The sequence below is a fragment of the Astatotilapia calliptera genome, chromosome 13, assembly GCF_964374335.1.
Source record: "Astatotilapia calliptera chromosome 13, fAstCal68.1, whole genome shotgun sequence".
Classification (NCBI taxonomy): Eukaryota; Metazoa; Chordata; class Actinopteri; order Cichliformes; family Cichlidae; genus Astatotilapia; species Astatotilapia calliptera.
The window spans coordinates 7,898,914-7,915,433 of record NC_137434.1 but is presented as its reverse complement, the minus strand read 5'-3'; the positions used below and the strand labels follow the sequence as shown (position 1 = coordinate 7,915,433).

Genomic DNA, 16,520 nt, shown 5'->3' with positions numbered 1-16,520 from the left:
ACTAATAATTAGGGTTTTAAGATGATTAGTTTATCTCTGTGCTCTTACAGTCCTGCCTCTTATCCACCATGGCCAAAACTTAATAAGAGGCTCTAAGTTTTAAACAGCCAACTCCAAATTACCAAGAAATGACAGAAATAATGAACTGGAGCACATGCCAGGGAGAGATGGAAACAAGGAGAGGGAGTCAGCTAGAGAGAGAGAGAGGTGGGTGGTGGGAAAGCTGAGAGACATTAATTCAAGTGTGAAATAGAACACAAAGTCTAGTAATCAATAAGGAAATGATTCAGACCTGCAATGCCAAATTTGTTTAGTATTAACAGGACTTTGTGACTCTCATTTACCTTCAGACACTGATGTGCTCATCAGCTTGTCACACATGTAATTAACGCAGCGATTATGCTGAGTGAGCGATGCCAGTTAATGGTTGCATATTTCCGAGGATGAGATAGAGAATTTTTTTCACGTTTTCCATGACATTCAATATAGTATAAGCCTTATCAGTCAGCTTTAATGTGCACTTCATTTAGCAAAAGCAAACTAAGTAACATCTCTCATCTTAGGCTGCAGGAAGGTCAAGGAGAGAGCAAGGTCCCCATCTTTTACTTTTTTTTCATATTACATTAATAGCACAACACTCTTACTGAACAACTTACCAATTATTTATTGAAAACATAGCTTATAGCTCATAAAATATGCACACTCTCAATACCTAAACCCTGAATATAAAACCATGTACAGGCTCACTAACCCAAGAAATGTGTGTTTAAGAGAAAACAACAGACTTCAGAAAGTGGAGCGAGAGAATACTTGACATTTTCTATTGAATCCCCCCCCCCCCAATTACTCAACTACATTTTCTATAATGTATTTCCATAGATTCAGCAGTTAATTATTGAAAAAGTGATAATTTTACACTACATCATTTTAATTGAGGAAATGTTTATGTGTGGCTTATAAACATTTGAAGTTTGAGGTAATTGACTGAAGAAAGAAAAACGGAGGTCCTGTAGCTCTCCTCCAGTACAGCACGCAATACTTATGTTTAAACTTAAGGTGTGTTTCCCTTTTAATGTCTGGCTTACCTGAGCACTGGTTTTAGGCCGTTTTACATACACATCAGTGTCACTGGTCTTCCCCATTATGCTACACTTGCATAGCACAGAAAATACAGACTGTAATTTATGTATATTATGGGCCTTGCAATAAGATGCAACCAAAGAGAGTCTAATGAGAATGAGTGTGAAAGAGCAATTTAAGGCTAGATGCCTCTGCCAGTGCCGGGGGCTATACAAGATTTGCATGCTAATCATTCTAATAATAATGTAATGCCCAAAGCACTTTAAGCAAATTGCGAACTATTGGTCAGAGAATGAAGCTTATCTCACAGAGAACATAACACAAATATAGGTTAACATTTGAATGATTCCTGGTAATTCACGGACCTGTCAGTAGCCCGGCTCACCTCAATTAGAAACGGTCCAGCAGCTGTTTCACTTTTCTGTAAAGCTTGAGCTCCTTCGGAGCTAAAATACCTCCTTACCCGAATACGAGGAAAATATTAAGGAATATGTTAAATAAAACCTGAACTTCTTAAAAGTTCCTACCAATGCAGCCAATAAGAGGTTGCTTTTAGTCCTCGTGCTCCACTGTTTAGCAACAACGCTGATTGGACGTTGTGCTCAGCGCTGTTTGCGATCAGCCAATCGGTGCCATTTAGCAGGCAGCGTCGCAGTGTTTACCCGGAAATGACAGTCGTTCCTAACAACTGTTGTGGAAATCTGTAGTTTACCTATTACGGACCGTTTAAAATACAGTGCAATCATAAATTACCCGTATATGCTGAATATAATCTACTGATTCGTTATGTACAGCGGACTCCTGCCCAGTGGTTTAACCGAAGACGACCTCAGTTCAGATGACGAGGAGGACAAGCCGGGCGATTTAGAAGACGAGAAGAGGGAATTTGAAAAGGGCTCTGCTAAAAACACATGCTCGCTGGAGGAGTCACAATCGACTCACACTGCAGCCAGTGACTCTCCGACATGCAGTATGCCTGGCATATCCCAAGAAATGTGGCAAGTATGTTGTATTGATCTTATTTTTCATTCTAGGTACAGGCTAACCTCTTTGGTTTTAGTGATGCCTGTATAAATGAAGCTAACTCTGAAAGTTAGCTTCACGCTAACTATCTCTAAGTTTACATTTACTATTGCTGCAGTACCCCCAGCCCAGCTCAGACTTAAGCTAACGGTTCATCTGAAGTGAGAAAAGCAGGGTTTTGAAGCCCTCTTCGTATGTCACATCTGTACAGCTGCAGCAGAAAAGAATCAAGAGCAGTGATGCTGTATTCACTTTGTATGTGTCTTTAAGAAATTCCAGGATCTGCGGAGGAAGAAAGATGATATAAGGATATTAAAGGTCACAGAAGACAGAAGAAAAAGGAAAAGAAGAAAGCGAAAGAAAGGTAATGTAGTTCTACATCCAACAGATGGGGGAGTTTTTGTAATTCAGTAGTTCCAATATCAATATATTGGCCAATATTAGTACCTTACTCTGCTCTGCTGCAGGTGCTGCAGATACTGCAGAGCATTTTGGAAGAAGTGAAACTTGAGTAGCTCTGCTGGACATACTGTGTGAAGACAGTGTTTATAAAATAAGCACCTTTTATAGCAAAATGTATTTATAATACTGATATATTTGTGATAGGCTAGTGATAGATTGGTTGATAATATTGGCCAACTAGTTCATCAGTCAGGCTCTAATTGTTTGCACATTTTTCCAGTGGACAAAATATTGGTCAATTTGTAAGAAAATAAACCTTTGTATTTGATAGAAACTTACCTTAAAGGTAGTCGAGCAACTTATTGGTACACATGGTATAGCTAACAACTGAAGTAATATCAGGGGTGCCAAACATAAGGCCCGGGGGCCAGACAAAGATTCCAGTCCAGCCTACTGGATGTCTTTGGAAAATCTGAAGGAAGATGTACATTTTAACTATATTGTCATACATTTTGACAGCTCGGTCTACTGATAAAGACTTCTCCCGAAATCATTCGTACTCCCCCAATGTAATGATGTTAAACAATTAAACGACAGTGTAATTGCACTATGTTGAAATTGCACTTCTTTTTCTTATATTGAGATAGCTCAGGTATTGCTTATGCAGTTAAACTACTACATAAAGGGGAATTTCACTGGTTTGGCCCACTTAAGATCAAAGTGGACTGTACGTGGCCATTGATGTAAAGTGAACTTGACAGGCAGACTCATACAGAAGAAACCTACGTATCATTAACTTGTTTGTCTTGTGCGTGTAATTTCACAGGAGCAGAAAGTGGGGAACCTGCAGAAACAAGGTACTGTTACACAACATTACAGACTATGAATAGTCAGGTAAAGTGAAGGATGTTTCCTTTCCTGTTTGTCAAACTATCCTTACGGGCAAATTCCTTACAAAATGCTGTCGCCACAAAGTATGAAAAACACATAGATCTGATTAGAAGGGTAACAAAAGAAATACAGTCAAGTTAATAAAAAGATGGACACGATATATGTCTTATTGCAATGCTGGTCTACATGAGCATTAACAGACATTTTCTCTGTCAGCAGAGAGCGTCAAGAGGAGCGGGAGAAGCACTGGGATGAGCTTAAGCAGTATTTTGGTGTAAATGATCGATTTCATCCCCCTGCATGTTCCAAACCCCCTCCGAAGGTAACAAAGACTGCCTTCCAACTTATCTTCTGAGGTTTAATACTGTGTCTGTCTTAGCTGTTAGAAACACCTTCACATCCTTTGTGTTTCGTTGCCACTGTACCGTCTCATTGTTTTACGTGATATGACATGTGGATTAGGGGGACCTTTATAATAACTCAACCTGACATTGAGAAGTACATTGGGGATTATGCTCAGCTACGTTTAGTGATAAGATTAGGGTGAATCTGCTTTCTAGCGTGGTTAAGATTCAAGTGAGATGTAGGATTTTTTTCTTCACCTGCAAAAAGACTGAAAATCCAAGTGTTGCTTGGCAGAAGATGAGATGGTTACAGCCTCTGTGACTGCAGCTGGAACAAAGACAAAAATGTAAAACTGAACTTTCTTCCATTTGAGTGCATTTCAGCTCTTAAAGATGACCAAACCTTTAATGCAAAACGATTGCAAATTGCTAATGAAGCAAAAATATTTGCAAGCTTGATGAACATTACGATTGACCAATGAATGGGAACTGTTCTAATTTCAATGTGAAATCCCTTTAATGATTATTTTGGAGTATTTTGTGCTTAATTTATCTCAGCAGCATAAGATTGAGGGTTTTTTCTTTTTCTTTTTTTTTGTGAATTTAGCCTCATTTTGAATGGGGTGCCAAGCTGGATGTAACAGAACTTGCCACATTATCATAATGAGGTTCTCTTTCATCACTCAAATGCAGATCCTTGTAATTAATATATTATTTCGAGTCTGGCAAGTCTTTCGAACAATTTGAAGTGAGGTAATTGAGGAAAAACTATATCACAGTTGCCAGATGTGATTATTTATCTGGCAGCAGCTTCTCCAAACCCTAACCTTAAACACAGTTCACAGCATAAACGATGACCGTCTGTCCGTTTGAGTTCTGCTTGTGAGAAACTGCTGGTGATAACTGAGTTCACGAGTCGGATCGGGTACGTTCAGGACATTGAACTGTAATGAGCGCACTAAATCAGAGCTGACCAATCGGAGTCAAAAAAATTAATAAAATTCTGCGTTTTAAAACTTGATGTTTACTTTACTGTACTTTTACAGTGAGTCAACAATACATCAGAGGGGACACATTAATAATTGCAGTTTCTTTCCAGTGTATCTTTTTTTTCCACCATGATGAAATTTGGGGGGGCTGAAGAAATCTGGTACTCGGCTCGCTGAGATAGTCTCATCACAGCAGAACTGCCTTGCCATCAGTGACCGGGGGCTTCTCGGCACCCCCCTCTGCTTAGGCCTGTAATGGAAATGTGTAATTAAAGAGTCACATTTATGTTTGGTAATCTCCTGTAGCATTTCTAAGATTTCCCCACTAATATCCAATCAAAAAGGTTTTCATTTGTGAAGCGAAATCTACATATTTGTAGTAATGGCAATCATATTAAAAATAAGGCCCTGGGGACTTTTGAAGTTACTCTTTGATTTTTTTTTTTCTCTACCCCTATTTCAAAAAAAAAAAAAAAACGATTTTTTTTTTCCCCTCTTCTGCAGTCCGGCCTAGAAAAGAGCATAGAGAGGGCCATAGCTGAAGGGGACATTGCAAAGGCGGAGGAGATGAGCGACAGACTCGCCACTCGAGAGGTACGTTGTGCTGATAAGAGATCTTTGGGGTGCTCCCGCTGTGACAAATCAGGCTAATGGATCCGTGGCCATTTCTGCTGCAAAGACATAGAGGAACAAAAACACACGCAGACATCCACCATTCAGTCCTGCAGCTCTTTTCCATTGAGTTAATGGAAAGCCCTCCCCTTAGTTTTGAAGTGCGGCAGTGTCTAAAGGACTTTTGGCTCTGCTTTTTAATGAAGGGTACATTGCTTTCAAGCCAACTGTTAAATCATTCTCCAGGTAAGAGTTTCATACCTTTGAAGTGTACATGTCCCTAAATGCAGTGCCTGAAGTTTTGTAACTAACCGCCTTGGCAGGCATCAAGGATCAAGTGGTTTGAAACTAATTTAGCATAAAATGTAGCCCACACACACATAATTGTGGTTAAAAAGACATACAGCTGCAGCGTTACTTCTCCGCCGGAGCATCAAAGTTAAACTTCTTTGTTTTATGATGCATTTTGCTTACAGCGTCGCATGAGCATTTTCATTTTGTAATAGTGGCAACAAAAAGATGGAACAGGCTCAGGTTTTCCTGGCATCTGAGGATTTCAATTTGGAGTTATAAGGTGGGAGGGGCCGTCCATTTAACGCTGCTCAACAGAAAAATTAAAGTTATTTAAACGTGGTGTTCAAAAATGTAACTTTTACTCTCATGTTCACGTAGTGGACGGCAGCTAGAGTCATTACTGGCTTCGCTGTGGAGAAGAAACATAGGAGGTGCAAATGATGTGATTTCTTTCGTTAAAAAAAATCTGGATATGATTCGATTTAAAGCAAGTAATCGAAAAACAAATTGCAACCAGAACCTCTTGAATGGATAAGGAGGTTTCTAAATGAAAATATCAACTGTGCTAATTGTGTGAGCATTACATTTGTGACCTAGTATCTCCATTGTGTAATAGACATTGGTGTGCAAGCATTAGAGCCCCTTCATATTTCCATTCTAACTGCGAGCAGAGTGATCGAATATGAGGGAGTTAAATGAAAGCTCTTGTGAGTGGCACCTGTGCTGTACTTTCAGAAAGCCTCTTAGAGCGCTGGTGGATTGGTTTTAGCCTGAGCTGAGGTTCTCGCCTCCCTGGCACCTGCCTTGTGTCTTGCCAGAGCCGTGATGGGACCTGACAGCAGTTTGGCAGCCGCAATTCATTGTTAGGCAGTGATAACTTCATTTCAAGAGAGTATAGATTTGACTATTTTTAAATCCCTAAATGCTAGCTGATGCAAAGTTGTACAGGTTTTCTTTCGAATACAAAGACAAGCAGTCCTGCTCATAGTTAAAAAAGAAAAAAAAAATGGGAGAGAAATGGAAGCTAAAAGCCAGAAAGTTTAAGGGATTCTGAATCAGTTATAAAGGATTATAGTGTATATTAATGCAGCCTGTATTTCAGATAGCATTTAGGACCAGAGTGTTTGTTTACCGCCTTCCTGTTCACGTTGACGGGAGCACTGTGACAAACATTTAGAGGATCAATAATCTCCGCTGTGGCCAGAATCAATTTCAAGGTTATAATTGAGTGGCTCATTTGGCACGGAATTGCTTAGATGTTTAATTTGTTTACGGTCATAACATCCTGACATGATTGTGGCAGGCTTTTCACTCGAAGAATAGGAACAGGTTTTCTTCGCGAAAAATGCAAAAGCATTCCGACAGCTGTGAAGAACTAAAGAGGCCTGTTTGTCCCTCTAGGCATTGTTTTGTAAAGAAAATGCTGGTACATGTTGGATGACAATGTTTCAGAGTATTTTCATCCTCAATCTAATGCATTCCCACTTATCTCCTCAAAGCAAAGGGAAATAGAAGAAAGATAGAGAGCTTGCTGTCAGAATCCCCTCTTTTGTAAGACGGAAATGTTTGTTTCTGCTGTTTTGAGCTCCCACAAGTCAATTAATGATTTCCATTTGCTCTACTTCCTTTCTTACGTTTTTTTAATCTAAACATTAAAACAATTTGGTAAAACCCTGTTTTGAAGGCTCCTTATAAATTCTGAGATATGTTTTCTTTCATCTGTCAAACTTCTAAGACACGCGGCTTGGATATTGCAGGTTGTGGGTTTTTATTCTCATTACGGTTTTTAAATATGTTTCAAAGCTGAAAGCCTTTGTTTTTAGATTAATTCGTGAAGACATGCTCAGATTTTTAAATAAACATATTACCCCTCTAAAGAAATTTTTATTATTGTCTACAGTGCATTTCCAAAGCTTCCTAATGTAGTTTAATAAATTATACAGACAGTTTCTTTTCTCATAAAGATGCCTGTTGATCCTCCTCAGCGCATTTAGATTTCTTTTCACATGCTTTAGAAGACAGAAAACAATGTAAAAATCTCCTTGCCTCTAAAGTAGTCTTAATAGTTCAGTAGATTAAAAGGTGCAAGTCCTCCAATTAAGACTTGGTCTCCATCCTTTGATTACTGCACATTATTTTACTCTGCAGCAAGCTGCGTACGGGCTAATTAATTCTGTAATTAGCATAACAAGAAGTGACAGACACATACACTATAAACGGCTCAAAGCATGTCATGAGGCCTGATAGCATCCAGCAGCTCATATTTAGCAGATTGATTTTTCTGTTCCTGGTAAATGAGCTAGTATGAAAAGATTATAACTGATAAGTAGTAAAGAAAATCTTATGTTATCTTATGTTTATCTGTAGTCACTGTATCAAACAGGATCAAATGCAGTAAAACCAAAGCAATCAAAGTGTTATACTTACTTTTTCACACGACTATAAGGTACTGAAATCTACTCAATTTCTACATCTAACTCTACTTTTTGACTGGGTGCCACTTTAGCTCACATGGTCAGACTGCAGCGGCCCAGATTTGAGTCTGACCTGTTGACAAAACCCCCCAAAAGCTTAAATCATCCATTAAATCATCAGCGTCACACAAAACATTCAAAATTACTTCTGGAATTTGTGTGATTGTGATTTACATGTAACAGGAAGAGCAGTGGACCAACGATTGATCCCTGTGGGACACCATAATAAGGTGCTTTCAATATCTAAATAAATATGATTTAAGCTATCAGGTTATCACACTCAAAAATTTTATATCCATCCATCTTTTCTATCCACCCTACTTGTTAACGATTCAATTCAGGGCCGCAGGGGTGGGAGCCTGGAACCTATGCTGCGTGTCATTCGTTGGGAGACAGGCACACCTCTCGACATGTAGCCAGCTTACTATTACAAATTATTCTAAGTCCTTTGAAGGGTTATTAGAACCATGCAATTTTCGGAACAATGACTACTTATTCTATAATGACTGTACTCTAAATCGGACACTAATGTAAACTACTGTCTTTGCTGCACTAATCCACATTCTCATTGTAGTACTTCAATCAACAGGAAAAATGAAATATCTATTTTATTAAACAGAGCCGCTGATCTGTTTTTGAATGTATCCGTACATTTGCTTCATATACAGTAAGTGGGTATATTTCTTTACAAAAGACCATCATGTTGTGTTAGCCTTTTATTGCCCCATGGCTGTCATCACAGTTATTAGAGTGGCATTAACATTTCAAAACAGAAACTCTCTGTAGTCTGCCACAAACATGGATGTCGGGTGTATTTCATGACTTGCAGGAGCTTAAGGATATGAAAAATGAAAAACTATGTTGCATTGCTGCTGGCCTCACCATCAGGATGGAAGCAGCCCCATGTACATGGCCACAAGTACAAAGAAGGTGTCTTAAAAGACAGTTTTTCTTTTCAGCCTATGCCCTGCAACAGAAAAACCACCACCAACAACAAACTATGCACGGCCCAGTATGTTTTAGACCAGAGGCTGACCGGCATTGAACTTTTAAGGCCTATACTGGTATTTGGTGATTTAATTGGATATCGGAACTGCTACATGTAGTCCGGATTGACCTTTTGTCGTGGAGCTTTCTTGTTATGCCACTTTGAGCAATAATAACGTGCTACATCCAAACTGTTTAAAAATGAATCCCTCCTAATAGATTGTATTGTAATTAGCCATATGAATATGTATTAACTGGAGCCATTTATAGTTTCTGTAGCTTTTGAACATGCGGATGGTTATAACATCCCTCATTATGTTCTAGCTTGCATTTCAATAGTGCAGCTGCTGAAAGGAAAAGCCCCACTGTCCTTGAAATCTACCCTTTGGAAAGCCTCGCTTAAACGCTGTGAAACAAAGGTGGCGCGGCATTTTGTCAGAGGAGACATGGTGGCTTAGTTGAAACAAAGAGCTGAACTAAGAGTGTTTCATGATATTTATGTTATTTAACACCTTTTTTCTTCTCGCCACCTTCCCCCCGCCATGCCCTGTGTTTGTAATCAAAAAATTAATGAGCGGCGCTTTTGTGGAAAGTAGGGTTTATCAGATTTTGACTTTCCCCGCCCCACATCAGAGAAGGAGTCTGACTCCGTCTCCCCTGCGAGCCCCCCCAGGCCACCTCGCAGAGAGTTCAGGGAAACTCTCCTCTTTGTTCATTTTTCCTTCAGCATAAGCAATTTATCACTGAATGAACTTTTATTGTATCTCTGGATGACTCACATTAAATTTTCGCCCATTAATTTTGAAATGGATTTTGAAATGGGTACTAAGCTTTTATCAAATGCCTGGGAATCTCATTTGGATTATTGTATTTCATTAATTACTTGATAGACAAAGCATACTTTTCAATGTAGATTTGTGTGCTGTTTAATTAATTAGCATGTTTTCTCTTTTAATTAAAGCCATTTTTTTAAATTAAAGCCCACAGCAAAACACATATATAATTTGTTTGTAATTAGGCCTTAATTGGTGGTAGTGGAAGCTTAGCACCCTTGGTTTCTTTTTTCATGATTGCCATTTTATTGCCAGTCACTCATTAATTAAACAGTTTTTTTTCTAATTAGCTTATAAAACTGTTGATGGCATATTATTCTAAGTGTGAGTTCAAAGCTTGCTAATAAGCCTACCCTACTCAGAGGAGGCGAGATAATGAAATGGCACAAAGCAGACGAACTTTCAGAGATTTTTTTTTTTTGTCTATTCCCTAAAGATGACATCTTGTATGTATCTAGGATCAGATTACTAGAAAAGGAAATGGAGACATTGCTGTTCTCCTGTGCCTTCCCTGAAGTGCCATTGTTTTTAGCTTTCCGTGTAATTCTGTTTGTCAAAGAGGAGGCAAGATGACAAAAAGCTCTAATGAGGCTGCCCCAAAGAAAACTGACACTGTAGTGGGAATATAACAGCATGAAGGTGCGTGCTATGATATTCTGACTGTATTATAATGAAAACAGTGACACATTGTAATTGTTTATCCTTCATTATTAGACATTGACAATCAGTGATTTACCTTTTCTACGATCACTGTTAAGCTCCTAAGAAAAGCTATGGCAGTTTGTCCATTACATAATTACTTTGTTTGCTATTGGAAAACAGTAACAACATATTCTGCTTACATTAAAAAAATTTGATATTTTACTCTATTATTTTAATTTCCTTCAACTTTATAGTCTGGCTTCACCACAGAGTTTTTCTGAACTAAGTAAATGAAAACCCCAAATAACAAAAAATGGCCAAAAGATCTTTTATTGGTGATAACTAATTCCACATTGCACTACTTCTTTTTATAAAATCTAATGTATTGATAGATTAAACTGCTCAGCAGTATGTACAATTAGCAGCCCTTTGGCTTTATGTTGGACGAAATCAATTTGAAGACAAGTGATGGACAAAACAGTCTTTTACATCAACAAAATAATCATTTGTTTCAGGAGTCAAACCAGCAGGTATGAACAAATGTATCCTTTTTAACAAAGTGCAGCTGTAGAGCAAAGACTCGATGCATCTTTAATAATAAAAAGCTATATTTCCTTATGTAACATTTGATTTCTTATATTGGAAAAAAAAAATCTTAGTTTGTGTAAGTCATTTGTATCACTTTGAGTCGTTTTCAGAAATAATAACAGTATCTTTTCCTTTGTGTTCTGTAACAATAAACTGACTATCATTGGGTGTTGACCTGGCCCTCCAAAGGCCTAGTACAAGTTAGACTTACTGTGAATCATGTAAATAATCTGTAGACGACTTGATAATAAAAACAGCAGCAAGAGAGCACCTCTGATTCTAGGGTCGGATTTTTTATTTTACCTCAACCTATTGTTTCACCTTGGAGATTGAAATAACGGACTAACTAAATAAAATCTCGTAAAATCTTTTCTTTTGAATACGATATGGGTGGTGCTGATTGACCCCTCGATCTTTTGACCTTCCCTGTCCTGCTGCAACGCTGAGGCTAAGAAGCCAGAGACACGTATTTCTTCCCCCTTCCACCTCAGTCCTAAGAAATTATGCTGAAATAACACACAAGCTGCCTAATCTGATATTCATTCCTTTCTTATATAGCCCTGCTTTCCAAAGTTGACTAAGGCCACATTATTTAGGCATTAAGGTAGTGTGATAAGGGAATTAGGCTGGTCATTAATCGTTTACACGTCAAATGCAGCAGAGCAGCTCGGGGAGGTGATTTAGTGAGGCAAAGCCATATAGCCCTTGTTAATCCACCTCTCACACGTTTTAATTGGAAGAGGCTTCCTGGATAGGAAATTTATGAATGGATTTAAGGCCATTTCTTCCTTAAAGCCATCATTTATTTCATATTGTTAATAGGAGCTTTAACACTTTATCCACATGGAGACGTATTTTTCTCATCTCCCATTCAGCTATTGTCTTTTTGCACTGGCTGGTTAATTGCCACAGTGTTTTTATGATCCCTGTGCTACAAAAGGAGGGACGCAGCGTAAAACAGACACACAAATGAAAACAAAGTGTGAAAGCGTTATTATGAGCAACTTTGTGCGTGATTTCCACACACGCAATGCAAATTTTGACGTATTTATTTTTTGTATCAAGGCCCCATGTTTGGGTCTCTGCTTGAATCTCCATGACGACCCAAACATGGATGAACAGAAAACGGCACTATTGACTTAACCCTCCTAGTGGCCTTAAGCTGCTGCTGCTGCTGCTGCAGTGCCAGCATTGTGCAGGCTGAATTTTTTGCCTTCAAATCTTCCAAAGGTCAGAGAATTAATCCTCTGAATAAACCTTGTTTTTAGCAGGGCTGCACACAGGACACACAGGAGAGAGAGGGAGAGAGAAACGAGGCACGGGAAACATGCATGTGATGGACATTTAATTGTACATTAATATGTGGTGGAGTGGGAAGAATTGCCTTTTAGGAGCCACATAAACAAAGAATGCAGGAGGTTTTCCTGTCTCCTGCCTTTATTCCCGCTTTGTACTTCCATTCTTATTTTTCCCCAGCCTGTGATGTGAAAGGATTTGGCACTAAGATGCACGCAAGGGGAGGGGGGAGGAAAAAATCCTGAAAAGTGGATCAAAAAAGTAAATGAAAAATAATGTCATATTACTGAAAATATGAGAGGCTAATTTGTGCCGACTTTTTGCTAATTTTGTTCTCGCCACAGAAAGAGGAGCCGTCACCTGCTCGGCGCCACAGCGCTGACAGTGCCAGTGATCCATGAAATAAGCTGCCGCTGGCTTTGTTCAGATAAGAATGAACAAATCTGCACAATGTACTGCTCTCGGAATCTCATTTTCATACTTGCATGCAGGCTAAAAGAAATAAGCTGTTTGCAGGCTTGATTAATCAGACATTTGAGGGGGTTTTTTTTGTCTCTTTGATCTGTTCTGTCTCCTAGGTAACTTGGTTGACATTAATGTTGAGCCCCAGCAAAGACAATCAGGGAGTGTAGACTAAACAGATATAAAAAAAGAAACAGGGAAAATATTAAAGACCTTTAATGCTTTAAATGTAGTAAAAGCTGTGTTGTGAATTTAAAAGAGGGGGAAATGAGGGCCATGGAAGTGGGTTTTAATTTTGCTTTTGGAATGTTCAGGAAGGCGTGTTTTCAAGACCTTTTGCATTTCAAATGCAACCCCACAGGAGAGCAGGTTAATGTGGGTAATCCTCGTGTAGGCAAAAAGAAAAAGCTCTGTCAGTAAATCTCCAAATTAAACCATTTAGCATCATGCAGTTTCGTTTGATTTGCTCCCAGAATGAGCCAGTGTGGCTTTCTTTCTTTTTTTTTCCTTTACAAACACAGAGAGCAAGAGCTGTTCTCAGATTTGTCAACAATTTAATAAATGTGTGGTTTATAATCTCAGCATGCATCAGAGCCACTCAGAAGCATTTAGCACCTACGCTGCTCTGCCAAGAAGCAGGGAACACCCTGAAGTGGTTTTATCTGCTCGCAAATCTACTGCAAATGTTTGAGCAACCGTCCCCCCTCCTTGTTATAACTCTCTTAAAGAGGAGAGGGGAGGAGAAAAGAGGAGAAAACATGATTTGAGGAATTTAAAACCTATAAAAATGGCAAAGAACTGGAGAACTGTCATAGTATGTACGCTTCAGGTTATGCAGACGCTCTCACAAATCTTCCAGTGACTGTATAGATGAATGCCTTGAGGGCCCAGCCGGAGCCCAGTACTTGCAGCCAGCCGGAGCTCTTATCTTAAATCCAAGCAAAGTACCATTAATCTTTTTGAAAGACCTTTATGGCTTTTAATGTATCCCAAATTAGAACATTTTACACCCTTGGTTCCTGAAATATGGTGATAAAAAGCCTTTAGAGTTTAATTTTTCCTGCCTGCTCGCTCTGACCTGCTTAATCCCAGCATGCATTAGGAGATATTTTAGTTTCAGTCTTTCTAATAAAGTTTATCCCACTTAATTATAATTGAAACATTTTTTTCCAGCAGGTCTTTTTTTTTTTTTAAGTGGTGCAGTGGTGGCACATTTCTTCATTACCTTAAGACTTTCTTTCCCCCTTGATTGTACTCTGAATATTACAAAGAATTACCCAAAGGTTTGGTGAAATTGTTCCAAGTTGTTTATCAAAGTTTGCCTTTGCTTGAATAATAAACCTATCTCAGGAGTGAAAGAGGGGGCAGGATTTTTCCCTTTGTTTCCTGTGCTTCTGTGTGACTGGGGTTATTGGGATTATTCTGCTTCACAATACACACATATGTCTTCCCTGGGATTTGAATGTTTGCCTCTTACAGTCACGGTCATTCTCTTCACTTCTGATTTCAGGGACTGCCTGCATTGCTCCAAAAAAAAAAGTCTCTTTTACAATTGGAGACGAGTGGAAAACGCCTTTGCAACATTTTTGAAGTGGAGGGGGGGAGGCAGCACAGCTGACATCGTCTGTCATTGTTTGTTTAGTATTTAATTTGCACATTAAAAAAAGGATCTAAAAGAAACAGCATTGAGAGGATGGAGGGGGAAAGACTGTAAACTCTAAGCTGAAAAACACAGCTCTTAAAATACATCAAATATATAGTGATGAGAATTTTATTGAAACAGTGCTCATGTTCAAAAAAAATAAAACTACACTTTTTGTTAATATTTGTAGAGACCTGTGCATAATATTCAGCTTTTAGTTCTCTACAACATCTAAAAATTCTTTGCAGTCCTCGAAGAAAAAATGTCACATTTAATCCATCATCTAAAATGTGAGAGCCGAGTGACTTTATTCGCTACTCTTTGACAAAATACAAAGAAAACAAGCAGATATTGATATTTTTTCCACTTTTCTTTGTAATCTAAGCAGGTGTTGTCCCTACTTCCAAGTTTAGCATCCATTTAGAAAGTGTGTAAGAAGCTTTAGCTGCTCAGATACATCAAGGAGGGTTCAAATCCTCAGTAAAAACAGGAACATCGAGTCCTGCTACAGACCTGACTACGCAGGCTTTGGGATAATATATAAAAACAGAACACGTTGAAGCAGATTTTCTCCATTATGATGGGGCAACCCATCTGCCATGTACCTTTTAAAAAGAGCTGCTCACATATTGACTTCATTTTTTTCTTTTTTTTCTTTTAAATGCTTCATGACTTGTAAGATATTGTACATCTCATTCATAGAAATAAGCAGGTGTTTGCTGCAGAATTATTGTTGCATACATGTAAAATAGCATTTATTCCTACTGAATGAAATATATAATGTAGGCTTTCGTGGTCACATTCTGTCAAATATGTTGCACTCAGTCCTGACGTCACATATCGCCAGACTTGCTAGACTGCAGGATTGTACGGCATTCACGTGTCGTTTGGTTTAATGACAGTTTTGCTGTGGTGTGGAGGAGGCATCGCAGGCAGCAGAGACTTCGACAAGAAGCCACCCTCACACATCAGTCAGAAGGGGCTTTTTTCTTGCCACAGACTGATTTTCATTCTCTAATGAGCCTCTCCTCTGTCTGCCTCCAAATAGATGGCCGTGAAAATCGCTCAAGCTGCTGATTGCCGTGACTTTGTGCAAGGCAAACAGGAAGAGGAAGCTTTGAGGGCAGCGCAGAAAAGGAAGAAGCAAATAGCCTGGGGGTATGACGTCTGTCTCTGGTCTCATGTTTATGCTTGCCATCATTTCTGCCATGCGCGACCACTCTGGGTTCAAGTACAGTTAAGATAGAGCCGCCGAAGCCTGAATTAGCTAGTGTGATTGAAGTTGATGGCTAAAATGTATTCATAAGAGCTTCAAAGTTTTTTTTTTCTGTTTTGCAGCTTTGAGGCGAAGAGGCGGTGGGAAACCAAAAGCAACATGGGCTACATGTGAAAAACACGGAGGAAGAAGAACAAGACTTTATGTGTGTGTGTGTGTGTGTGTGTATATATACATATATATATATATATATGTGTGTGTGTGTGTGTGGCAGACTGATCATGTTTCTTCTTATAATTTTTTGTATATTTTGAAGATTTTACAGCAGCAGCATGGGAGAGGAGAAAAGTCAGCAGTTGGCTGAGATGAAAAAAAAAACCCAATCCAAAGAGTAAAAAGGAGGAAAAAATGATGGAGCATTCAAATTAATTCCTAAGGCACCCACTGGTGTCTGCATTGTGTTATTTTTCATTACATTTCAGTGATTTGAGCGTTCTGCCCCCCCCTTCAAATTAAATCTGGTGTACATTACTGGATGATGCGTTTATTTATTGCTGTAAAGTGGGTTAATCATGAAGGCGCTCTTTTCTTCTTCTGAGGAAGAGAAAGGAAAGATTAGAGCTCTAATGCAATGTACAGGATAATGTGCGATAGGATTTGGGAGTAGAAAATGAAATTTGGCTGCTGTAAACTGTTGTGAGCAGTCGTAAACTGGAAGTTCGAAGCAGAGGCTTTGCTGCTGGCC

At 38.9% G+C, this 16,520-nt stretch overlaps 1 protein-coding gene across 3 annotated transcripts; it reads left to right on the top strand.

The window, feature by feature from the left end:
• The first annotated feature begins 1,707 nt into the window (after positions 1 to 1,707).
• On the top strand, positions 1,708 to 16,306 carry fam204a (family with sequence similarity 204 member A). 3 transcript variants are annotated; one of them, XM_026189536.2, is made up of 8 exons: positions 1,708 to 2,082; positions 2,374 to 2,467; positions 3,332 to 3,362; positions 3,613 to 3,718; positions 5,234 to 5,323; positions 15,608 to 15,717; positions 15,898 to 15,980; positions 16,092 to 16,306. In XM_026189536.2, the coding sequence occupies exons 1-7, from the start codon at positions 1,867 to 1,869 to the stop codon at positions 15,947 to 15,949; spliced, it is 699 nt and encodes a 232-aa protein (XP_026045321.1). In that variant the 5' UTR covers positions 1,708 to 1,866; the 3' UTR covers positions 15,950 to 15,980; positions 16,092 to 16,306. The 3 variants fall into 3 exon arrangements, with proteins under 3 accessions (XP_026045321.1, XP_026045320.1, XP_026045322.1); XM_026189535.2 differs by having other exon boundaries at positions 15,898 to 16,306; XM_026189537.2 differs by having other exon boundaries at positions 1,717 to 2,082; positions 3,616 to 3,718; positions 15,898 to 16,306.
• Positions 16,307 to 16,520: the final 214 nt, after the last annotated feature.

Coding starts and splice junctions, on each gene's coding strand:
- fam204a (XM_026189536.2), top strand. CDS start 1,867: ATGTACAGCGGACTCCTGCCCAGTGGTTTAACCGAAGACGACCTCAGT. Junction 2,083..2,373: donor TATCCCAAGAAATGTGGCAA/GTATGTTGTATT, acceptor TGTGTCTTTAAG/AAATTCCAGGATCTGCGGAG. Junction 3,719..5,233: donor GTTCCAAACCCCCTCCGAAG/GTAACAAAGACT, acceptor CCTCTTCTGCAG/TCCGGCCTAGAAAAGAGCAT.